The 25,810-nt window shown below is 43.2% G+C and overlaps 1 protein-coding gene across 1 annotated transcript in view; it reads left to right on the forward strand.

The window, feature by feature from the left end:
- The window catches only part of LOC144683094 (kelch-like protein 1), a 386,264-nt gene that overhangs the window by 208,550 nt on the left and 151,904 nt on the right, over positions 1–25,810 (forward strand). The window contains exon 5 of the mRNA XM_078546112.1: positions 20,642–20,854. Within this exon, the coding sequence (XP_078402238.1) occupies positions 20,642–20,854 (213 nt within the window). The remainder of the gene's footprint in view (positions 1–20,641; positions 20,855–25,810) is intronic.

The raw sequence follows: 25,810 nt of genomic DNA on the forward strand, positions 1-25,810 counted from the left end.
AATGGGCTTTAGAGGATGGGCGTTATAAAATAAAGGATTAAGTCCGCAGGGTCTCAACGCTGTCGACCTGGAGTTCCCTCATGGGAAGACGGACTGCTGGTCCTGGTGGAGGCCTGGAAGTTCTCACCAATTGGTCTCAGTTTTCCAGGTCCAAATGTAGACTGGTTACAATCAGATGAGGGTGATCTGGCTGATAGCCACATGCAATTTTTAGGCTTGGTAGAGAGGCGGAGCCAGCTAGGGTATCCTTCCTTACTCAGCTTGTTTCCCAGCAAGACTGAAAGCAAAACCACAGGTTTGCCTCTGCCTTGCGATTGCCTTTTTGTCTCCCAGCTTCATTAGTTAAAGCAAACAAAAAACTCCTTCTCATGTACCGTATAGGTCAGGTGATTTCTTGGGAGAGGCCTGCTTATTGACAGTTCCAAGGTGAATTTATGGCCTTTTCCAAAAAAAAATCCTAGATTAGCATCCAGATGTCCAGATTATGCCATGCCCGTCCATTTTGTAAAAGAAAAATTCAGTCATGAGAGGTATGTTTCTAACAGCATGTAGGTCAGAGGAGCCTAATTTGTATTATAAATGGGCCTACTCCCTGACTCAGACAGATGCTCTGGCTTCCCAGTGGCTGCCATAGCAACGGTGGGAATGGGGCAGTAAGTCATTTTTTATCAGTTTCGGGGTGGCAAAGCATCATTTCCTCTGGATTGGGATCGGGATTAAATCTAACCTTGGAGGTTAGATCTGTCCAACCATACACTCTTACTGGTGGCTCAAGGCAGAATCTTCTGCCTGCCGGGCAGGCCAGTCAGGAGCGGGCGCGGGCAGGCGCGGAACCGATCGCCATCAGCGATTGGCTGCGTGCCACCATTTTACGTGGGTGGGCTAATTAAGGCCCAACATGACATGCGGTCGGTAGCGCTCAGCGCTACCTGTGCGGGCGGGGGGGGGGGTGGCGGAGGGAGAGTCGGGACCTGCGCTCTTTCACCCATGCGCGCGGAAGAGCGCAGAAATCTCCCTGAGGCACGGAGCTTCAAAATAAAGAAAAGTAAAAATCATTGATCCATATCCCCTCGTGTCACAGCGCCACATGGGCTGAGACATGTTTATGAAATGTTCGAAAAATATTCATTCATTCGATAAACCCTTCATGAAATCTCATCCCACCCATGGATGAAGTTTAATGAGAAATGCGAAGGCCGCCTGGTCCCTTCGCCTGCCCGCCAACCTTAAGGTTGTCCTGTCAGTTTGGTTAATTTGGTTTATTAATGGCCTTAACAGGCCTTTGACAGTTCGACGGGCCGCGCAGCCGCCTCTGGTGTGCGCCCGCCGAGCGACAGAACGGCATGACGCACGGTGACGTCGGGACACACGCCCGACGTCGCCGCGCGTCATTTTAAGCGACGGTGCACATGGCCCGCCCCGCACGCCGAAGAGAAAATTCTGCCCTCAATGAAAATGAGGCCTGAAGCTCGAGGTCCAATATCAAATGGGGCCTGAGTCATGGAAATTGATCCCTGCTCCCACTACTCAAAACCCATGAGGGGAGATGTGCCTTGGGGGTGAGAGCCTCAAACTCTACCCCCAGAAGTGAGATCTGAGAGGCCAAACTGCTCATTCTTATTTTAGAAAGGTCGTCACGAAATGTACATTTGTTTTCAAATAGGGGAGAAGATTTTCATTAAGTGATGAAGATAACCAGCAAACATAAGAGATTGCAGTTCATTCAACCACACTTTATTAAATAATATTAAGTAATGTTAAATCGAACCGATTAAAAACACTGAAAAAAAGCAATTGTTAGCTTATTACTGTTACAGGGAAGCACAAATCTTATCTTTCGCCTGTAAGTCTATTTGTACTCATTTGACTAATTCAACCTGGAGACTAACAATGAGATGCAAGAGTTAGTGACTTGTCACCACAGTAATTGTTATGATCTAGTGCTCCAAAGTATATGTGACTTACTGATGCAGAATAAGTTAATTGTAAGTCGCATTTTTTTTGAAATGGGAACAAAAAGACCGAGGTAAACAAATTGTGGAAATTTGTCATCACAGCTTGCAAAGACCAACTACCTGTCAAATGTTCACTTCAGCTGTAATCTTGCTCTTCCCAATCGTTGCTACTGCAGGCCACTCCTGGTCCCATCAGGATCATGTTCTGAAATTGTTCTCAAAATCACAGTTAGTTCTCGCTGTCAGATCTTTGGCCTTTCTCGTGAACTTCACCTCTTATGGCCCTTTCTGATTCTTTTCCTATCCACACGAAAGCAATGAGTTGGATATGACGTTGCCATTCTCATGGGTTCGCGCATCACGTTCTGCCCATCATGCTTGTAATGGCTCTTTGAGAAAGTTACCCATTGAATCCCACCCTCGCCACTTCTCTCCCATACCCTGCAAAGTTTTCCTTTTTAAGTGTGTATCCAGTTTCCTTTTGAATATTATTATTCAATTAGCTTTTACCAATGTTATGAAGCCATGCTTTGGATATTTAAAAAAATTGACTGGTTGAAAATAACTGACTAAATCTTAAAAGAGTTAAAACAGCAAGCTGATAAGATGGCCGCTGAGAGTCAGGTAACTTTTGTAATTTCTATATAGACTCAAAATTGCCTCAAGCTTCTAGAAAGTTCTTAAATTAAATGGCCCTGGGTTTGGCCCTTGAATGGACATGCTGAGACGATAGCATTTTTCAAATTCACGTGTCCTATTGTCTGTGCAGTAACCAAAACTCGAAGTAACCCCAATGCAGACTCCAGGGCAGAATCCTGTAGAGGCACTGGGGGTCTCACCTGACACTGGAGAGCTGGTGAGAGACCTGCGCTGTTTCAATTTGGGAAGGTCCACCAAACCACAAGCCAATCAGGCAAGGCTAGCAATGGGCCTTACTTTGGAATCGAGGCCCAGGGGTGGAAGTCTCACCTACCAGGAGCTGCTGTCCAGTCAGAGGCTGGAAGCTCTTGTGCTCGGCAGCACTACTGGGAAGGCCCATAGCTGCTGCCAGAAGAACAGGCACCAGAGTCCCAGGATCACTGAGTGCCCCAGGCCACAGGTGAGTAATGCTGGGGCGATGGCAGGGGTGTTTCATGGGATGGGGATCACAGGGCAACGGGTGCAGGGGGATCGGCAGCAGGGGTAGGGGGTAACCCTCCACCGGCCCTTCTTGATGTCCAGTCCCTCGATCAAAAGCACTGAGTGGCAACAGGCCCACCACTGGGTTAATACAGATGGTGGCAGCGTGATGCCCTTACTTGGTCATTAATTGGCCACCTAAGGACCACCATTGGCAGTGGGGAGGGAAGGTCCAACATGGGCCCTCCCCCTCAGAACTTAATTCTGATAGAGATGAGAAGGCAGTGGGGTATGCCACCATCCTAATTAATTAAATGTCCTTCCCAACTCCAAGCTCACCATCAGAGAGAGCAGAACATTTCACTGAATGTCTCTGAACTCTACTTTTAACAAAGTGAGCTGTGTAGAAACCAATTCATCATACGTTGTTGTGAACAGTCACAGTGGATTTCCTTATTGTGTAGCAATGGCTTCTAACTTTAAATCATTTATGTGGACAATGGGAGAATTGATTATATGGTCACATGACAGGCATTGACTTCAGATGGCGAATCTTATTTATTCCAAGAACCAGGGAGAAACAAGTCAATCTGGAAACGAATGGAACAGAAGATCCCAGTGAGGACCCTCCTCTCTCTCTCCACCTATTTTACAGCTCGAATTCTGCCTGCAGTTTAACTATCCACTGCCACAGGCACAAATTTTTAAAGAACTCAACCCAGTCGCTGCTGTCTCCAGAAAGACAGATAAATCACCCCTCCACATCTTTACTCTGCCTCAATGTTAAAGGGCCACCAAACTCAGCCTGGATCGACCCCAGTCATCAACTATGAAAACTGTAAAACTTGGATCTTTATTTAACAATATCACTGAATTTGCTTGCCATTTCAACACACCACCCTGCTCTCATGCCCACATGTCCGTCCTTGGCCTGTTGCAATATTCCAGTGAAGCTCAACGCATACTGGAGGAACAGCACCTCATCTTCCGACTAGGCACTTTATAGCCTTCCGGACTCAACAACTTCAGACCATGAACTCTCTCCTCTATCTACACCCCTTTCTTATCCCCTGTTTCAAAATTCATTTTTATTTTTTATCCACTAATTCTTATTTTTATTCATTTTTATTTTCTTTCATTTATTCATTGTTTTATCCCCTTTTTTAATTCCCCCCCTTTTTATCCCAATTTTGATCCCCTTTTTTTCTCCCCACCACCGCTCCCTCCCCCCACCCCCAAAAGGGCCATCTGTTACTTGTTCATGAGAGTGCTTACCCTTATCCTGCTATTATCACATTCTGCTTTCTTACCATAATGCCACTATCAGCATCTTTTTTAGCCCTCACCACTATCATTATCACTCCCTTTGTCTTTTTGTTCATGACATCTTTGTCAATCTCCTTTTTCCCCACCTATCACTGACCTTCTATCCAGCTTCAACTGCTCCACCTCCCTTAAACGGTATAAATTTCATCACGTTTCTACTTCTCTGTAGCTCTGAAGAAGTCATACGGACTCGAAACGTCAACTCTGTTTCTCTCTCCACAGATGCTGTCAGACCTGCTGAGATTTTCCAGCATTTTCTGTTTTTGTACTGAATTTATCCTCCCATTTTGTAATCTATTTTTGTACGTGTGAATTTGATTGTGTATGTGTGTGCGTGAAAGTTGGAGCATTTTTATTAATTTACTTAGGGCGGGATTTTCCACACCCGCCCGCCGCCTCGATTGTCCGGTCCCACCGCAAGTCAATGGACTTCTGGCTGGGGCGCCGCCTCGCCCCTAGCGGGTCCCACCCACAACGGTGCCAGAAAATCCCGACCTTAGACTGGGTTAAGTATAATAAAAAAAACTACCCTCTTTTCCTTTTTAAAGAAACTCGAGAAAACGTGTATGTTTGTGTGTTTTACAGTCACAGCACATAAACAGTTATGAAATATCCTTCTTATAAAATACCTGTTGCACTCAAACGTGGAGTGGGAAAAGAGAGCAGCACTTCTCCTCACCTGATCAGAACACTACTCGTCCGGTAGTGCATCCCAGATTATAATAACCCGCTGCATAAAAAATCTCCTTATATTGCCTCTGGTTCTTTTGCCAATTGATTCCAATCTGTGTCCTCTGGTTACCGATGCCCCAGTGGAAACAATTCCTCCTTATTTATTAGATCAAAACTTTATTCATTTTGAAGACCCCTATCAACATCCTAGCAATAAGATAAATTAGTCGCCAGTTTTGATTTGTGTCTTCAGCTCCAGCGCTATCAACATGAAGCTACTGCCAAAACTTAAGGGAGGCTAGTTGGCGGCTCATTCTTCTTCATTTCATACAGAAATTATTGAATATATATTGCTTGTCTACCAATGCACAAATTTTAGCTCTATTTTGGATTAATTAGAAAGTTTCTATGTATAACTTTTAGTTGGAAATTATCGTTAAGAATTGGGAGACGTCAGCATCTTTTTAATATGATGCATCGTGTTATGTTCTGGGGCTTGAACCTGCAATTAGGGGCTACAGCTGACACAACTTAAACACCCATTCTATTAAAGTCTGGCTACTGGCAGAAAGAAGGACTTTGGGGGCAATGTCGTAATATAAATGAGACATCTCTGCCACTGGCCCAGCCAAGAAAATTATGGAATGATTACCGCACAGAAGGTGGCTATTTGGCCTCATCGAGCTTGCCCCATCTCTCTGCTAGAGCAATTTAGCTGGCCCCATTTCCCCGCCTGTTCCTCATAACCCTGCAACATTTTTTCTCCTTAAGGTGCTTATCCAATTCCCCCTTGGAAGTCCTGACTCAATCTTCCTCCATCACACTTTCAGGCAATGTGTTCCAGAGCATGACGACTGGCTGTGTAAAAAGTTTTTTTTCCTCATGTTGCCTTTGGTTCTCTTGCCATCTAAGTCAAGGTTCTCTGGCTCCCGATCCTTCTGCCAATGGGAACAGTTTCCATTTTTCTCTGTCTACTCTGCCCAGACTCCTCATAACTTTGAACACCTCTATCAAATCTACTGTCAACCCTCTCTGCTCTAAAGAGAACAACCCCAACTTCTCCAATCTATCCATGTAACTGAAGTCCCTCATTCCTGGAACTATTCTCATAAATCTTTTTTTTCAAGGGGTGCTTTTCCGAGGCTTCTTTGGAATTAGCACTGCCAATGATAGCAAATATAGACAGCCAATGGTGGAGAATGTTAAGTGCCATTGGCCAGTGTTTTTCTAACAGTAGGTTTGCTCTTGTTGACCCATGCCATGAAGATACATTAAATAACAAGAAAATGAAATCTATGATTGCTATGCCTAAACAACTGTCCCATAAAGAAATGTGCAGGGCTATTGGGAAAGAACAAGGGAATGGGACTAACTGGATAATCCTTTCAAAGAGCCAGCACAGACACAAAGGGCTGAATAGCCTCCTTCTCTGCTGTCTAATTCCATGTGTAATCCTGTGTTGTTTTTCCTTGGTTGCTGACAGTACTGTGCTTAGCATAAATTGGGTTGACTCCATGATGCTGGGAGCCCCAAATATTCAAGTAGAAATAGATCTATTGTACAAAAGTAGTATTAATTTCCATCATCTTCCAAAAGGCATCAAATTATTCTCTGCAAATTAAATTGTGGAGAATCTACTCCTAATACCAATTCTCACTGATGAGGAACATTAATTATAAATCAATAACAGAGATCAGCCGATATGCCAAATCTTCTAATCCATCCTCATATTGGGAGCAATCCCATTAGGAATAGAATTATGATACATTTATCCCAATGTTTGCTGATGGACATGTCAACATAAAGGACAACAACATCATATTGTACCGTGATTGTTCCTCAGCCAGATTTTTTTTTTTGGATACAGCGTCTATGTAGTATTAATGCGATATTTTCACTTTTGTGATTTAAGTAGTCTGCAGCATTAAACAGGGATTCTGTATTAAGTTCATGGTAAATGATGTGAGTAACTTACTGAGTATCATACTATGATTTATAAACTACTTCCACAAATCCTTTAAATGATGTGTTGAAGTTTTACCTGATAAATGGACAAGGTGGAAGGCAGTTACTGAAGTAATGAGGCCCAAGAGAATAAGAAAGAGAAGAATTGGATAGAATCAAACCCAGACCAGGAAGGAGATGAACCAAAACTGTGGCGTTACAGCGCAGACAGGGGTTAAGTGCAATATGATCAGTATGTTTGACATTAGATGATGCAAAAAGTAAAAAAAAAATGGTTACAACTTATATGTCACACAACTGGTTTTGTTTTCATTTGCCTTCATATTCAAAGTATTAATTGGGGGTAAGCTTAGTTTTTTTCCCCTACTCACCTGATTTTCTGGCATCATGAGGCAGGCAGAGGATTTGGCTTCCAGTTCTCTGACATGGGCACACTGAATCAGCCGCTATCGATTGAAGAGGATGAGATCAACTCATCAATTGTTCATTTTCTCCAGGAAGGCACTAGGCTTGAAGTTCTGTGAAAGATCAAGGAAAGATCAGATTCCCAACAGGTGAAGGATTGGTTGCACAAGTCCATACCCCCCCACCACCCCCCCACCACTCTCCACTCCATTACAGTGTGATGTAGAGTCTTGAGTTTCTTTAAAATTCATTTATGGGATGTGGGCATCATTGGCTAGGCCAGCATTTATATACCCCATATTAACTTACAGCCTCCAGTTATATTCTTTAGTTCCTTTTCACGTATGCTCACTCCTTATCATTCCCTGGCAGAGAAGGAAGGAGCATAGAACAGGAGTAGGCCTTGAGCATATTCAGCCATTCAATTAGATCAAAGCTGATCTACATGTCACCTCTCCTCAACCCCCATTTACCATCCTTGGTTGCCTTACCCTTATTTAACAAAAAAATCATCTTTCTCAGTTTTAAAATTTTCAATTGAGCCCCAGTCACAACAGCTATTTTGAGAAAGCAAAGTCTGGATTTCCACTACTATTTATGTGAAGAAGTGCTTTTTGATGTCACTTCTGAATGGCCTTGCTCTAATTTAAAGGTCATGCCCCCTTGCTTTGGATTGCACACCACACCCTACGTCACCACCGCACCTCCTAATCACCAGAGGAAATAATTTTTCTCTCCCTTTCCCTATCAAAACACCTCAATTTGCTCATCACTTAATCTTCGATACTCAAAGGAAGACAGGCCCAGTCAATGCAACCTCTCCTCCTAATTTAACACTCTTAGCCTTCTTTCAATCCAGTGAATCCACGCTTCTCTAGTTGAATTATTAGATTTTATTATGGATGAGCACAAAGCCTCATTGCAAGGCCTAAATGGATTTTTCAATCACTTGTGTAATGTAGAGTCTTGAGTTTCTTTAAAATTCATTTATGGGATGTGGACATCATTGGCTAGGCTAGCATTTATTTCCCATCCCTAACTGCCCTTGAGAAGGTGGTGGTGAGCTGCCTTCTTAAACACTGCAGTCCATCTGATGTAGGTGCACCCACATTGGTGTTAGGGAGGGAGTTCCAGGATTTTGAACCAGCAACAGTGAAGGAACAGTGATATGTTTCCAAGTCAGGATGGTGTGTGGCTTGATGGAGAACTTCCAGGTGGTGGTGTTCCCATGTACCTGCTCCTCTTGTCCTTCTAGATGATAGCGGTCATGGGTTTGGAAGGTGCTGTCTAAGGAGCCTTGGTGAGTTCCTGCGGTGCATCTTGGCTGGGCCAAGGACACTACCCTGAGGAGCTCCTGCAGTGATGCCTGGAACTGAGATGGTTGACTTCCAACAACCAAAATCATCTCCCTTTGTGCTAGGTATGACTCCAATCAGTGAAGAGATTTCCCCCTGATTCCCATTGGCTCCAGGTTTGCTCGGGCTCCTTGATGCCACACTTGGTCAAATGCTGCCTTGATGTCAAGGGTAGTCACTCTCACCTCACCTCGGGAGTTCAGCTCTTTTGTCGCTATTTGAACCAAAGCTTTAATGAGGGCAGGAGCTGAGTGGCCTTGGTGGAAATCAAACTGAGCGTCAGTGAGCAGGTTATTGCTAAGCAGGTGTTGCTTGATGGCACCTTTGATGACCCCTTCCATCACTTTACTGATGATAGAGAGTAGACTGATGGGGTGGTAATTGACAAGGTTGGATTTGTCCTGCTTTTTGTGTACAGGACATACCTGGGCACTCTTCCACATGATAGATGCCAGTGTTGTAGCTATACTGGAACAGCTTGGTGAAGGGCATGGCAAGTTCTGGAGTACAAGTATTCAGTATTAATGCTAGAATATTGCCAGGGCCCATAGCCTTTGTAGCATCCAGTGCCTTCTGCTGTTTCTTGATTTCACCTGGAGTGAATCAAATTGGCTGAAGACTGACATCTCTGATACTGGGGCCCTCAGGAGGGACCTCAGTGCCACTCGGCACTTCTGGCTGAAGATTGTTGCCAATGCTTCAGCCTTATCTTTTGCACTGATGTGCTGGGCTCCCCCCTCATGGGGAGGGTCTGATTCATCAGCTGAGCTGGGGATGGTACATGGTAAGTAGCAGGAGGTTTTCTTGCCTATGTTTGGCCTGATGCCATGAGACTTCATGGGGTCCAGAGCTGATATTGAGGACTCCCAGGGCAACCCCCTCCCAACTGTATACCAACTGCCACCTCTGCTGGGTCTGTCCTGCCAGTGGGACAGGACAAACCCAGGAATGATGATGGTGGCGTCTGTGACATTGTAAGGTATGAATCTGTGAGTATGACTGTGTCCCAATAGCTCTCTAAATTTTGGCACAAGCCCCAGATGTTAGTAAGGAGGGCTTTGCAGGGTTGACAGGGCTGAGATTGCCGTTGTTGTTTCCAGTGCCTAGGTCGATGCTGGGTGGTCTGTCCGGTTTCATTCTTTTTTGAATTGTTCTTAGCAATTTGATGCAACTGAATGACTTGCTTGGCCCTTTCAGAGGGCGCTTAAGAGTCAATCACATTGCTATGGGTCTGGACTCATATGTAATCCAGACCAGATAAGGACAGCAGATTTCCTTCCCTACGGGCATTAGTGAACCAGACAATGATCGACATGGTTCATGGTCATTATTAAACTTTTAATTCCAGATTTTTATTGAACTCAAATTCAAACCCGGACCCCCAGAGCATTACTCTGGGTGAAAGGCAAAATACTGCGGATGCTGGAAATCTGAAGCAAAAACAAAAAAATGCTGGATAAACTCAGCAGGCCCAACAGCATCTGTGGAGAGATGCTATCTCTCCACAGGTGCCGTCAGACCTGCTGAGTTTTTCCAGCACTTTTTGTTTTTGTTTCATTACCCTGGGGTTCTGGGTTACTAGTCTGGTGACAATATGACTATGCCACTGCCTCCCTCATGAACCCTCCGCCTAAAGAGAACAGAGTTATGACTATTGTATTTGTTGGTTGTGATACAACTTCATTTTATTCATTCTGTAATAGCTATAATTCTGGAAAGGTTGCAGTTAAATAACCAAGCAATTTTCTCTGCTAACAAAAGGAATATGTTCAAGCGGTGCACCTTTTATGAATTACCCAGGAGCTCAGAGAGCCTATAGTTTCTCATTGCTTTCTCCATGGCAATGCCTTGGCCTATCGGAGTCAACTTGCCAACCAATCAGCACCATTTTCTCCTCTAGTTTAAATTGTGGTGATCATTTGAAATTTGGTATTCTTGCATTTGTCCTGATGAGTGCAAGACAATAAGCTCCAGTAACAAGTCTCTCTTTTCAGCAGTATTCAAGCAATTTTACAATTTCCATTTATAGTAGAAGTGATAATTGCACATTATTTCCATTTGGTTAAACAATGAAAATATCAGGAGTGCAAGGCAGGAGAATCAGAGCTACAGGAGCTGATCACCCTGTCTATACACCAGGGGCCTACTGGATTGTCTGGGTGTCATGAAGCTGGGCAATTAGAAGAGCTCAAGGCAATTGGGAAGAGTTAGCATCGTTTTGTGAAAGGAAAATCATGTTTAACCAATTTATCGGAGTTTTTTGAAAGAGTAACATGCACATTGGATAAAGGGGAGCCTGTAGATGTGCTGTATTTGGATTTCCAGAAGGCATTTGATAGTGTGCCACATCAAAGGTTATTATGGAAAATAAAAGTGCATGGTGTAGGGGGTAATGGATAGAAGATTGGCTGGCTGGCAGAAAGCAGAGGGTATGCATAAATGGGCCTTTTTCAGATTGGCAGGATGTGACGAGTGGAGTCCCACAGGGGCCTCAACTTTTTATGATTTATATCAATGATACAAAGATAGGTAGGAAAGTATGTTGTGAAGAAGACATGAGGAGGTTGCAGATGTACATAGATTAGTTGAGTGAGTGGGCAAAGATCTGGCAAATGGAGTTTAATGTGGGAAAATGTGAAGTTGTTCACTCTGGCAATAAGAACAAAAAAACAGAGTATTACTTAAATAGAGAACAGCTGCATAATTCTGAGGTGCAGAGGGGTCTAGGTGTTCCGGTATATGAGTCACAAAAAGTTAGTATGCAGGTACAACAAGTAATTAAGTTCTAATGAAATGCTATCCTTTATTATGAGAGGGATTGAACATAAAAGTAAGGACGTTATGTTTCAGTTATACAGGTCATTGGTGAGACTGTACCTCAAATACTGCATGCAGTTTTGGTCTCCTTATTTAAGGAAGGATGTAAGTGTATTGGAGGCGGTTCAAAGGAGGTTTACTAGATTGATACCTGGAATGAGTGGGTTGTCTTATGAGGTAAGGTTGGACAGACTGGGCTTGATTGCACTGGAGTTTAGAAGATTGAGGGGTGATTTGAAGAAAGCATACAAGATCCTGAATGGCCTTGATAAGGTGGATGTTGAAGGGATGTTTCCTCTTGTGGGTGAGTCCAGAACTAGGGGGCACTGTTTTAAAATTAGGAGTCACCCTTTTGGGACAGAGATGAGGAGAATTTTTTTCTCTCAGGGAGTTGTGCAACTTTGGAACTCTCTGCCCCAGAAGGTTGTGGAGGCAGGGTCATTGAATATTTTTAAGACAAAGGTAGATAGATTCTTGTTAGGCAAGGGAATCAAAGGTTATCGGGGTTAGATGGGAATGTGGAAATCGAAACACAAGAAGATCTTATTGAATGGCGGAGAAGGCTCAAGGGGCCGAATAGCCTACTCCTGCTCCTATTTCTTATGATCTTATGTTCTAAGCATAACTGGGTGAGGAGGAGTGCAGGTTTGCATGAAAGTCAGGCTGATTTCATCCACCACCCACTCAGCATTTAAATGAATGGGCAGCAAATTGGATTGTCTCCATAAGGGGTTTAGCCTCTTCCCTGCCTCATTCTCCTGCCTTTGCTGTGCCACAGGAGATTCAACAGCCCAAGGATTAGGAAAGGAAACTCTGCCTGAAAAGTTGTCTACCCATCTCTGGCCTCAGTTGTTTCTGAAGATGGCTCTGTGAAAATTGTGGGGTTTGGTGAATTTCTCTTTATATCTACAACAGCATATTGTAGTATTTGTATTATGTGTGGTATCTACAACCTTATATTACACAAGTGGAATAAAGCAGGGTCTGATTGTATTTCTGATTGTACATCTCACAATTAAGATATAAGCTACTACCTCAGTTATGCGGTCGATCATACTTAAGTACGTGAGGAATGTGACTTCCAACATTCCCACCAGGATACAGCCATCACATTTAATCTTGAAGTGCCAACAGTAGTGCAGGTCAATATACAGAATTGTTTAGCAGTTCGTCAAGGTTAAATTTGATCTATGCAATGCCAGAATGAGTCTGATTGACCCATTTCCCCCAAATTTTCACCAAATAAATAAATTCTTTAAACCAACTTTGTTTCATTACCAGGGATGGAGTTAAATCTTCCCGAGGATAATGGGTTACCTGGTGGAATAAAGTCATGGAATAATTTGGAAAGTGTTGTAACCTTACAAATTAAAAAGTGCAAGTGGGAAACATCATACAACATGAAGGGATAACGTTCAATAGATTCATAAGATTTATTTCTTTTGGACCATAATCACTGAATTATTTACCACAAAAATAAATCTATTTAAAATATAATAATGATCATGCATAAATAGCATAGTTGTGATTACCGGCACATTCACAGCAGATCAATAAAGTGTCAGGATTTGTTCAGAATATTATGTTTTTACTACCAATCTACTTCTATCGCTGATGCGAGTGAGATAACAAAGTTGTGCTGCAGAAATCAATGGAATCTGATATGTAAGTAAGAATGAGCCTCACATTCAAAAAAATTGCTGCGAGCATTATCTCCATCATTCGGACAGAGCACTGCCCCCACAATGACCTTCAGGAATTTGTTGAGGTACATTCAGTTGGTATTTAGTATCCCACATTGAGAATTGATCAGGAGCCCAGCAATCAGAAGCAATTTTGCTCAAAGTGAATTCGTCCTTTAAAGGTTATTTGTTTCTCATATCATAATGTAATTCTTTACAGACCAACCAATTAAAAATGAGCCACCTAAGGTTGTGAAACCACCTTATGGCCATTCAAGGATGTAATATCAATATTTGGTCCTTTTAAAACCTCAGACACTAAATCACTATTGGTTAATATTAACTTAATATTTAATCGAACTGTTATTGGCAAGTATTTGCTGTATTTTAATTTGTTCAAGTCTAAATATCACTGTATTGCATTGCAAAGAGCAAGGGGAAGCTTTCAAAGGCAACTGCGGTATTTATTGGTTTACTTTAGAATGTCCTTCGAGAGTTCTGATCTTAATAGTGTATGTTCTTAAATGGAAGGGCATTCCCAGAAAAAAGGTGAAGTATTATCTTCAAAGATAAGATTTGAATGGCACTCAGTGACTGATTGCAGAATAAACAAAGTCTGCCAGTCTGTAAAAACATTAGCGGGGATGGTAGGGGACAATATTTCCTTTCAGGTACGCAGCACACCAGAAGGCCCTGCACAGGCCACTCACATGTTCTCCCTTTGAAAATAATATTAAAGGTACTATGCATAAAACAAACAGGCCATTTATAACATTTATGACAAAAAAACATTAGGGGGAAGATTATGTGGGGATGAGGATTATTTGAAGTATACACCAGGTAGGCAGTGGGTAGGTCTAAGATAGCCCCGAGCTAATCTCGCTTATGAGAGAAACCATGGCCAGAACCTTTGGGCTGGCGTGCAGGAGTGGACCCCGCTCGCTGATGTGTAAAATGACGCGCGGTGACGTCGGGCGTGCGTCCTGACGTCACCGCGCATCATTCCAATTTAAGTTCGGCGAGCGCATACCAGAGTCGGCTGCGCGTCCGCCGAACTGTCAAAGGCTTATTAAGGCCACTTAAAGTCTAATTAAAATACATAAAAGAGTTGCCATTCAACCTTAAGGTTGTCGGGCAGGCGAAGAGCCCAGGCGGCCTTTGCATTTATCATGAAACTTCATCCACGGGCGGGATGAGGTTTCATGAACTGTTTATAAATTGAATAAAACTTTTTATTAAAGCTCATGTGACACTGTCGGGGACATGTCTCAGATTTTTTTTTCTTTATTAAAATTGCTGACAATCAAACTAATCTCCCTGAGGCAGCCCTGTGCCTTGGGGAGATTCCTGCGCTCTTTTGCGCGCAGTCTCACAATATTTCATGTGATGGGCGAACGCAGGAGATGGCTGCACGCCCGCCGATATGTAAATGGCCTATTAAGGCCATTAAGGATCTAATGGAGGTTATTGTTAATGTTGCCCATCCAATCTTACGGTTGGCGGGCAGGAGAAAAGGCCAAGCGGCCTTCACGTTTTTTAGGAAACCTCACCCATGAGTGGGATGAGGTTTCCTAAAGCTTTTATTAAATAAATAAACTTTTTTTCCTAAATATAAAAACATGTCCCATTTCATGTGACACAGTCACATGAGGGGACATGTTTAAATAAAATTTTGACCCATTTATTTAATTTTTACGATATCGCTTCAATCTCCCTGAGGCACGGAGCTGACTCAGGGAGACTGAAGCGCTCTTTCGTGCGCATGCCCCCACCCGCCTGCACAGGTAGCGCTGAGCGCAACCGCTCATGTATTACGCTGGACAGGTCTTAATTGGCTCGTTTGCATAAAATGGCGATGCAGAGCCGATCGCAGGCGGCGATCGGCTCCACGACCGCCCCTGCCCACTCCCGCCAAGCCCGCCCGCTGCTTGGAAAATTCAGGCCATAGAAACTAGAAGTAGGAGTAGGCCATTCAGCCCTTTGAGCCTGCTCCTCCATTCAGTATGATCATGGCTGATCCTCTATCTCAATGCCATATTCCTGCTTTCTCTCCATACCCCATGATGCCCCTAATATCGAAACATTTATCAATTTATTTCTTGAATATACTCAGTGATACTCAGCCTTCTGTGGTAGAGAATTCCATTGGTTGACCACCCTCTGAGTGAAGAAATTTTTCCTCATCTCAGTCCTAAATGGCCTGCCCTGTATCCTGAGACTGTGGCCCCTGGTTCTAGACTCTCCAACCAGGGGAAACATTCTCCCTGCATCTAGTCTGTCTAGCCCTGTTAGAATTGTATATGTTTCAATCAGATCCCCTCTCATTCTTCTAAACTCTAGTAGTGAATACAGGCCCAGTCGAACCAATCTCTCCTCATATGACAGTCCTGCCATTCTGGTATCAGCCGAGTGAACCTTCGCTGCACTCCCTCTATGCAAGTATATCCTTTCTTAGGTAGGGAGACCACAACTGCATGCAATACTCCAGGTGTGATCTAACCAAGGCCTTGTATAACTGCAGTAAGACATCCCTACTTCTGAACTTTCATCCTCTTGCAATGAAGGCCAACATTCCATTTGCCTTCCTAATTGCTTGCTGCACCTGCCTATTTACTTTCATTGACTGGTGTAGAAGGACACCCAGATCCCTTTGTACATCCACATTTCCCAATATATCACAATTTAAATAATACTCTGCCTTTCTGTTTTTCACACAGAAGCGTATAACTGCATCTGCCATAATTTTGTCCACACACACAACTTGTCTAAATCACCCTGAAGCCTAATGCATCCTCTTCACAACTCACAATCCCGCCCAGTTTTGTGTCGTCAGCAAACTTGGAAAGATTGCATTTGGCTCCCTCATTCAAGCCATTCATATATATCGTGAATAGCTGGGACCCAAGCACTGAACCCTGCGGTACATCACTAGTCACCGCCTGCCACCCGGAAAAAGAGCTATTCATTCCCACTCTCAGTTTCCGGTCTGTCAACCAATTCTCAATCCATGCCTGTATATTACCCCTAATCCCATGTGCTTTCATTTTGCCCACTTGCCTCTTATGTGGGACCTTATCAAAAGCCTTCTTGAAATCCAAATACACCACATCCACTGGTTCTCCCTTATCTATTCTACTAGTTACATCCTCAAAAAGCTCCAGTAGATTAGTTAAGCATGATTTCCCTTTCATAAACCCATTCTGACTTTGTCTAATTCCGTTAATGCTTTCCAAGTATTCTGTTACCACATCTTTTATAACAGACTCTAGCATTTTCCCCGCTACTGATATTTGGGTAGTCAAGTCAATGGGAAGGTTGAGAGCAGGTGATAGTGGGGGAAGGGCATGGAAGGATCATTTTTATGGAGTCAGGAAGGGCTCTCAGTAAATAAAACCCACCACCACATTTTCTGTGCCACCTCTAGTGGTCCCATTCAGAATCAATGGTTTGAGACTTGACATTCAGTTCCATTGGCCAGGGCTTGCAAAGTTTGTTAAGGAAGATACTTTGTGATTTTTATTTACTGACTCCACTACATTTGTGTGAAGAAATGCACCCTGACATCTCTTCTAAACCACCTAGCTCTAATTTAAAGGTTATACCCCCTTGTTCTGGACTCCGACACCAGAGGAAATAGTTTATCTCTCGTTACATTATGGAATTGTTTACTCATGGACAAAAAGAGCTGAACTCCAGAGATGAGGGCTGAGTGACCACCCTTGACATCAAGGCAGCATTTGACTGAGTGTGGCATCAAGGAACCCTAGCAAAACTGGAGTCAGTGAGAATCAGGGGAAAGCTCTCCGCTGGTTGGAGTCATACCTAGCACAGAGGAAGATGGTTGTGGTTGTTGGAGGTCAGTCATCTCAGCTCCAGGAGATCACTGCAGGAGTTCCTAGGCCCAACCATCTTCAGCTGCTTCATCAGTGAGCTTCCTTTGATCATAAGGCCTGAAGTGGGGATGTTCGCTGATGATTGCACAATGTTCAGCACCATTCACCACACCTCAGATATTGAAGAAGTCCATGTATAGATGCAGCAAGACCTGGACAATATCCAGGCTTGGGCTGACAAGTGGCAAATAACATTCACACCACACAAGTTTCAGGCAATGACCATTACCAACAAGAGAGAATCTAACCATATCCCCTTGATATTCAATGGCATCATCATCACTGAATCACCCACTAGCAACATCCTGGGAGTTACCATTGGCCAGAAACTGAATTGGACTAGCCATATAAATACTGTGGCTACAAGAGCAGGTCAGAGGCTAGGAATCCTGCAGCAAGTAAGTCACCTCCTGACTCCCCAAAGCCTGTTCACCATCTACAAGGCACAAGTCAGGAGTGTGATGGAATACTCTCCACTTGCCTGGATGAGTGCAGCTCCAACAACACTCAAGAAGCTTGACACTATCCAGGAGAAAGCAGTCTGCTTGATTGGCACCCCATCCACAAACATTCACTCCCTCCACCACTGACGAACAGTGGCCACAATGTGTACCACCTACAAGATGCACTGCAAGAACTGACCAAGGCTCCTTCAACAGCACCTTCCAATCCCATGACCACTACCATCTAGAAGGACAAGGGCAGCAGATAGATGGGAACATCACCACTTGGAAGTTTCTCTCCAAGTCACTCACCATCCTGACTTGGAACACTATCACCGTTCCTTCACTGTTGCTGGGTCAAAATCCTGGAACTCCCTTCCTAACAGCACTGTGGGTGTACCTACACCACATGGACTGCAGCGGTTCAAGAAGGCAGCTCACCACCACCTTCTCAAGGGCAACTAGGGATGGGCAATAAATGCTGGCCTAGCCAGCCAAGCCCACATGCCTTAAATGAATTTTTTAAAAATCATCTTACAACATCAATCAATGCCCCTAATTATCTCAAACAGTTCCAGCTTTGGGCACATAGTGCTGGCAACCCTTTCTATATCCTGCTGATCTTCAGCCAGTTAATTTATTTAAAAGACAGAAGGAGCTAGAAAGGGTGTCCGAAAGTGTTCCACAGCCACTGAAATACATTTGATGCATAAGGAAATGTGGCAGCTAATTTGGACAGAAGCGGAAATGTCCCAGTTTTGTGTTTGTAATTCCTGCTGCTGCTTCACTCCTGTTTACTGATGGAAAATTGAAGCAGTAGTGATCCATCTAGGGTCAAGTCCTCTCCTAATTGTTCCACACCTTGCAGCCTTGAACTTTCCTCATTAGTTGCCGGTAGGAGCTTCCTAACTTCAATTTCAAGTTATCTGACGTAATCATTCTTCAGTCACCTCCTTCAACAAGCTCTCATGCCTTAGAACATGACCAGTCCAACCTTGTTCCCTTTCCTTGATAATATTCATTAACGATCTTTCCGTCTTCACCATCCCGAGAACTTCATTGCTCTCGTGTACTCTCCAACTGACCCACTCCAACCTCTTCCAGAACCACATTTCACACGTTCCCAGTCTTTGGATGTCCACTTTTCTCAAGGTGCACAAACAGCTGGACACTCCAAATCACAGTCCTGATAATTCTTTCTGAAGACTTGAGAGGCTACAGCAGTAATGAGAGCATTAAGCAAAAGAAGCAGAGAATGCAAACAAAAAGTGTACACGTGCTTTGTGGATTATGAGAAAACTTTCGACCAGGTGAACAGGCAAATAGGTGTTCAAGTACTGGAGGTGATCAGAGTTGATTGGAGAGATAAAAGAATGATTGTATCTCTGTACATGGGACAAACAGCTACAATCAGGACAGTTCTTGATGTAGTTGAATTTGGTGCAATTAGCCGTGGGGTGAGACAGGGCTGTCTAGTATCACCGATGCTCCTTAACATCTATGTGGCAGCCATGATAAAAGAACCACTAGATGAAGCGTAGAAAGGTTTCAAAGTTGGAGGTAATTGGAGATGGTAGTGAAATTGATAGGTGACCAGGTCCAAGTAGCTTGCATAGCAGAAGTTCAACAGATACTAATGGATGGAACGAATGAAGTTGTGAAAGCTTATGAAATGAAAATCAAAGTTAAAAAAAGACTAAAGTTATGAAGACTGGAAAAATAATGGTGGGAAAGTAGGTGCCAAGCTAAATGGTCAACAGCTGGAACAGGTATTACAATGTAAGTACCTGGGAAGCATCTTGTCAGAAGACGGTAACTGCCATGAAGAAATCAGAGCTACAATAACAATGACAAAGAATGCACTCTCAAAACATAAAGGGTTGCACAGCATAAGAATGATAGAAAACTATCATTGGAAAAAACACCCCAGGGAAAACACATTTAGGAGCATTGAAAATAGCTAGATTTTTGTTCTTGCTGTGCAATACTTACATAACAAGATAAAGCAAAAACGCTTCAATCTTTGCTACACGAACATTGTAAATAGAAATTACATATTCAATGGAGTAGCCAGAATCCTACAGTTGGCATGTATAGCTAGAAAGGCAATCACAAGTGACTGCTGAGAATAAATCAAGTGGGAAATGACGGGGGTGGTGAGGAATGACTTGGAATGAGTTTTTATATTTTGTGATGTATTATAGATGCTGCTCTTTTATTGATTTATGCTTTTGAGCTCTGCACTCATCAGGAAAATGAATTAATTTGAACAGTGCGTGTTTGGGAGGAGCCATTCTCCTGTTCAAGTTTGGAGGGATGGTTTGAAAAATGAAGCTATTTGAATCTTTTGGCAAAATGAAGCGATGTTGCGGAGATATTCCACAAGTCAGGAAAGATTCAAACAATAGGAACTTGCATTTATATAGCACCTTGAATGTAGTAAAACATCCCAAGGATATTAAGCACATAGATATCTTTACTTAGCTACCTTTAACAACATTTTGTACATTTAACTACCTCTGTTACAAATGTCAAATATAGAGCCTCCTTTTTGTCTAGGTTCATTCTTAGATACATGCTAACGGGGTAAAATGTACAAAATATCTCAAATAACATTTGTTCTGTTCTTCTGCTGGGAGTGGTAACATACATAACTAAGCTGCAGTTATAAAACTGCATTTGTATACTCTAAGCTTTCCAAAGGTAAGATGATGACAAAGGGATAGGTGACATATCCAGCAAGCTGAAATACAGTGATAAGGACTCAATAAGTCAGGTGAGCCTTGATGTTGAGCATGAGTAAAGCATTGGAGGTAAAAGTCCCAAAGTTATGATATGAATTTCCAGGTAGCGTGTGAAAGTTCTACATATCCTACAGTCATCAAGAAATAGTGGATGAAACAGGAGGGGATTGCAGGGTTATTTTAAATTTGTGTAAATGAGTGTATTAAAAGACCGATTGAGCTAAACCATCATTCTTGAGAATAATTTTTGTTTTTACTTTTACAGGAACACATTATGGAGGTGATTAGGAATCAGGAATTTCTGCTACTTCCTGCAGACGATATCCTTAAACTTATTGTAAGTGATGACGTGAACGTTCCAGATGAAGAGACAATATTCCATGCCCTGATGCTATGGGTGAAATATGACATGCAAAGAAGATGTAGAGACCTCGGCAAACTGCTTGCTTATATCAGATTACCTCTGCTACCACCGCAGGTAAATTAAATAGTCTTAAACATTTTTGTTGTCCCTACTCATCTCTCTTTTAAATCTTTCAAGATGCTTTCACTTTCATCCTCTAAAAGGTTAAAATGGTTGGATCATTTGGTTATTTACTTTGAGAAAATGAGAACTTTCAGGACAATTCCACCAATTCACATTTATTATCCTAGTATACCACGGCCCATTCATCAATCCTTCATATCAAGGAAGATGTTTAATCTCAAATGATGCCACACTGCATGGCAGTGGCTGTTAAAGGTTTGATGTTGCCAGCCTATTAATTAGCCTCTAGATTTACATGACTCAAAAATGCTCATGCCAATCAGATCTTTGGGTTCTTGGATTTCCGCATCAGTCATTTTGCAACATTTGGCAACAACTTAAGCTTACAGCCATAATTCTTTGTAGGGCTTTTGCTCTACTCTGGAAGAAGACAGGAAATTGTCTGGGGAAACTCCATCTCCTGGACTCACCAGAATACTACTAACAAGGTCAGTTTGACTTAGAGCACGTTGGTACTGAAATGGAAAATCCTAGCTACAGCTTGACTTAATTCAAACACATCAAACTTCTTGAAAGCCCCAGTAACACTCACAGTGTGTGTGTTAGATTACATGATACCACAGGTAGGTACAGAGCCAATCACTGAGAGCTATAACTTGGTGAAGACGTCGGCAACCAAAAATGTTATGGGTCAGGCAAATACCTATGATATATTAAACTGCATAGCGTGAAACTTCTACAATATTTCTTGGATTTAAATATCCTACAACATCTAAATAACAGCCCATAATTTTGCTGGTCCTACTGCATGATCCTTCTGATAAAACCTAGCTGCATCTTCAATGTTCATGTACCCACATATCCAATGGACTGGTGCATGGGCATTTAAGTGTCATTATATGTAGTCCTGATACATCTAACGTCTCACCAATACTCCTGCTTGCAGGACAAGATGGCAAATAGCAAATAGAAGAAGAGCAGAGCTGGAGAAGGGCCTTGCAAGTATGAGCTTTTGAAATTCATGTTGGATTTTCCAGGTCTTGACTACATAAAGGCATGAGGCAGAATGAAGCCAAATTTACCCCCTTAAATGGGTGCTGATACCATGCTTATCAAGTTATTTATTCTTTGTTCACTCACACATTCACTTACTCAATCTCACTGCCAGCCAGGCATCAATTCAAGCACAATATCATGGCACATATACTTCAACAAAACCTTTCAGTCAATTTTTCTTGCTATACATGTCTCCCCATCAGAATGGGAGCTGTAAATTCCTGTGAATAAGTCAATGTCACTCAGTCCATCTACCACAAGCAGCAATGCAGATAAATACACTCTGAGAGAATTTAAATCGTGAACTTGAAGAGGAAGCATGGGTTGTGTGTTGTGCTTGAGTGAGGAGGAACAAGCGGAGGAGCTAGTTAAGCTCATACATTTGATTTTGAAGGACCACATGATACTCAATGCTAACTACTAACTACTGGCATATCCTAAGCTAGAACAGATTGCATTTACTTGGGTTCAAAGATATATTTCTGGAAGGTTGGCAAATATTGAGTGACTATTTGGCCGCATTCATGGAGCTGGACTGGACGGTCCAGTTAGGCCCACCAGCAGTTGTCAAAATGCTTGTTTGTAGTTGTTGTACCCTGTTTAATATGTCCACTACGTAGTCATCTGCTGCAAAAGCAAGATCTCAGTCCAAATATCACTTGCTTGGCTAAGCATCTTATATGGGTGCAGATCCTTCATTGCTCTGTTACAGGATTGAGGCTGATTTGGAAGGATTAAATGATTCCCATTTTACCATCTTCTTTCTTACTGGAAGGCAGGGCAAACATTTGTAATATGATGCCAGTGTCAAAAATAGCACAACAGCAACCTGCATTTACATGACACCTTTAAATGTCCCAAGGTGCTTCACAGGAGTGTCATTAAGCAAATGTTGGTACTGAGCTACATGAGGAGCTATTAGGACAGATGACCAAATATATGGTCAAACAGATAGATTTTAAGGGTCATCTTAAAGAAGAAGAGAGAGGTGGCAGGACAGAGACGTTTCGGCAGGGGATTCCCGAGCTTAGAGTTAATGCAGCTGAAGGCATGACCAGCAATATATGCTGCAGACAATGAAATTAAATGTGGAGTTTAAGATCTAAAGTTGTTGAATTCAATATTCAGCCTGGAAGGCTGTAAAGTGCCTAGTCGGAAGATGAGGTGCTGTTCCTCCAGTTTGCGTTGGGCTTCACTGGAACAATGCAGCAAGCCAAGGACAGACATGTGGGCAAGAGAGCAGGGTGGAGTGTTAAAATGGCAAGCGACAAGGAGGTTTGGGTCTTCCTTGCAGACAGACTGCAGGTGTTCTGCAAAGCGGTCGCCCAGTTTGTGTTTGGTCTCTCCAATGTAGAGGAGACCGCATTGGGAGCAACGAATGCAGTAGACTAAGTTAGGGGAAATGCAAGTGAAATGCTGCTTCACTTGAAAGGAGTGTTTGGGCCCTTGGACGGTGAGGAGAGAGGAAGTGAAGGGGCAGGTGTTGCATCTTCTGCGTGGGCATGGGGAGGTGCCATAGGTGGGGGTTGAGGAGTAGGGGGTGATGGAGGAGTGGACCAGGGTGTCCTGGAGGGAACGATCCCTATGGAATGCCACCAGGGGGGGTGAAGGGAAGATGTGTTTGGTGGTGGCATCATGCTAGAGTTGGCGGAAATGGCGGAGGATGATCCTTTGAATGCGGAGGCTGGTGGGGTGATAAGTGAGGACAAGGGGGACCCTATCATGTTTCTGGGAGGGAGGAGAAGGCGTGAGGGTGGATGCGCGGGAGATGGGCTGGACACGGTTGACCGTGTTGACGGTTGACAACCGTGTCCGGCCCATCTCCCGCGCATCCGCCCTCATGCCTTCTCCTCCCTCCCAGAAACATGATAGGGTCCCCCTTGTCCTCAGTTATCACCCACCAGCCTCCGCATTCAAAGGATCATCCTCCGCCATTTCCGCAACTCCAGCATGATGCCACCACCAAACACATCTTCCCTTCACCCCCTCTAGTGGCATTCCGTAGGGATCGTTCCCTCCGGGACACCATGGTCCACTCCTCCATCATCCCCTACTCCTCAACCCCCACCTATGACACTATGCCATGCCCACACAGATGCAACACCTGCCCCTTCACTTCCTCTCTCCTCACCGTCCAAGGGCCCCACTAGAGCTGTACCTTGAGTGTCCTGCCATCCATTCTTAATTAGCACTTTTCTTAGATAATATCACCACCTTCAACACCTCTTTGATCCCTTTGTCTGTGCCATCTTTTGATTATCTGCTCCTATCACTGCTTGCTTGCCCCTACAACCACCCCACCCTCAACTTCTCTCCCCACCGCCCCCCACCTTAAACCAGCTTATATTTCACCCCTCTCCTAACTATACTTCAGTTCTGTTGAAGGGTCATGTGGACTCGAAACGTCGACTCTTTTCTTCTCCGCCGATGCTGCCAGACCTGCTGAGTTTTTCCAGGTAATTCTGTTTTTGTTTTGGATTTCCAGCATCCGCAGTAGCTTTTTGATTTTATAAATTAAATGTGGTATTGTCTATACTGTACAACAAATGTTAGAATTACTTTGACTTTATTGTCTAAACAATACCAGAGAACCTATCTTGAATTTAAATTGTTCAGCCTTCTTTTGTTTTATCATGTCAGTATGTTCCAGACAATTTTCTTAACAGCCCATTGCTATTAACTATTCATTCACCATCTTATAAATTGGTGGTACTTTTAAGGCTACTAAATGTAACAGCCCATGTAAGCGTGTTTAACTGGTAGTGATTGGTTCTTGTTAATGCTTACATTTTTGACCTGCAGCCTTGCTTGCTGCATCCTTGTGGCATGCAATGTACCAGTTAAGGTGAATTAGCATTAAAATGTTGTAAACTTGTTGGCTGTCTAGGATCATGTTGTTAAGTGCAGTCAGGCAGAAGCCTTCAAACAGGTGGACACAAACAATACATTTTGCTAGCCTGTCCATTTTTTATTATTCTGCTGTCTGCATAGGGGTGTAAATCTGAGCAAAACCAATGATGCACACACACCACATCAACAACAACTTTATATAGCACCTTTAACACAATAAAGCGTCTCAAGGTGCTTCACAGGGGCGTTAACAGACAAAATTTGACATTGATCGAGCCATGTAAGAAGATATTAGGACAGGCTTGCAGGGAGGTAGATTGTAAGGAGTGTAAGAGAGGTAGGCAGGTGGAGAGGTTTAGGGGACGAATTTCAAAATTTAGGGCCTTGGCAGCTGAAGGTGTGGAGTGATGAAAATCAGGAGTAAGCGCAAGGCCATAATTGGAGGAGAACAGAGGGACTAAAAGAGAAAAGGTGATGAAGACATAAATGCCTTGCAATGGAAGAAATATTCCAAACCAGAGTTTTAATTCCAGCCAACAAAGGCGTTAGCTGGGTGGTCTGCTTCCTCCGATTACAGGTTTGTCCCTCTAATTGGCAAGCCAGGGAAAAGGTCAGACATAGATAGAACAAAGGGAGAGATTTGTATTAGGCTGAATGGAGCAAGCAAGATTGGTTGCATGCCTGAAGGGATGATGGTGCAAGGCAAAATGAACTGATAATGAGACAAGTATAGAAAGAAAAGTTGGTTCAAGAGGAGATGTAAATGGATCAGGACAGAAAAGCTGGACAGGAGGGGAGCATGGGACAACTGGCCAAGAGAAAACTCCTGTGGCCCCGGAATGTGAGGGAAGAAAGTCAGGTTGGCCACAGGGTTGTGAACCATCCTCTTATCCATTCCTCTATTTTAATAAACAGTTTTGATCTATACAAAATATGCACTGTTTGTCCAGTGTATTTTCACATAATATGCTGTAATAATTCTCCAATTCAAATTAAGCCTACAGTTTATGCTGGAACTACCAAGTGACCCTTCATCTTCTG

The sequence above is a fragment of the Cetorhinus maximus genome, chromosome 7 (genome assembly GCF_964194155.1).
Source record: "Cetorhinus maximus chromosome 7, sCetMax3.hap1.1, whole genome shotgun sequence".
Classification (NCBI taxonomy): domain Eukaryota; kingdom Metazoa; phylum Chordata; class Chondrichthyes; order Lamniformes; family Cetorhinidae; genus Cetorhinus; species Cetorhinus maximus.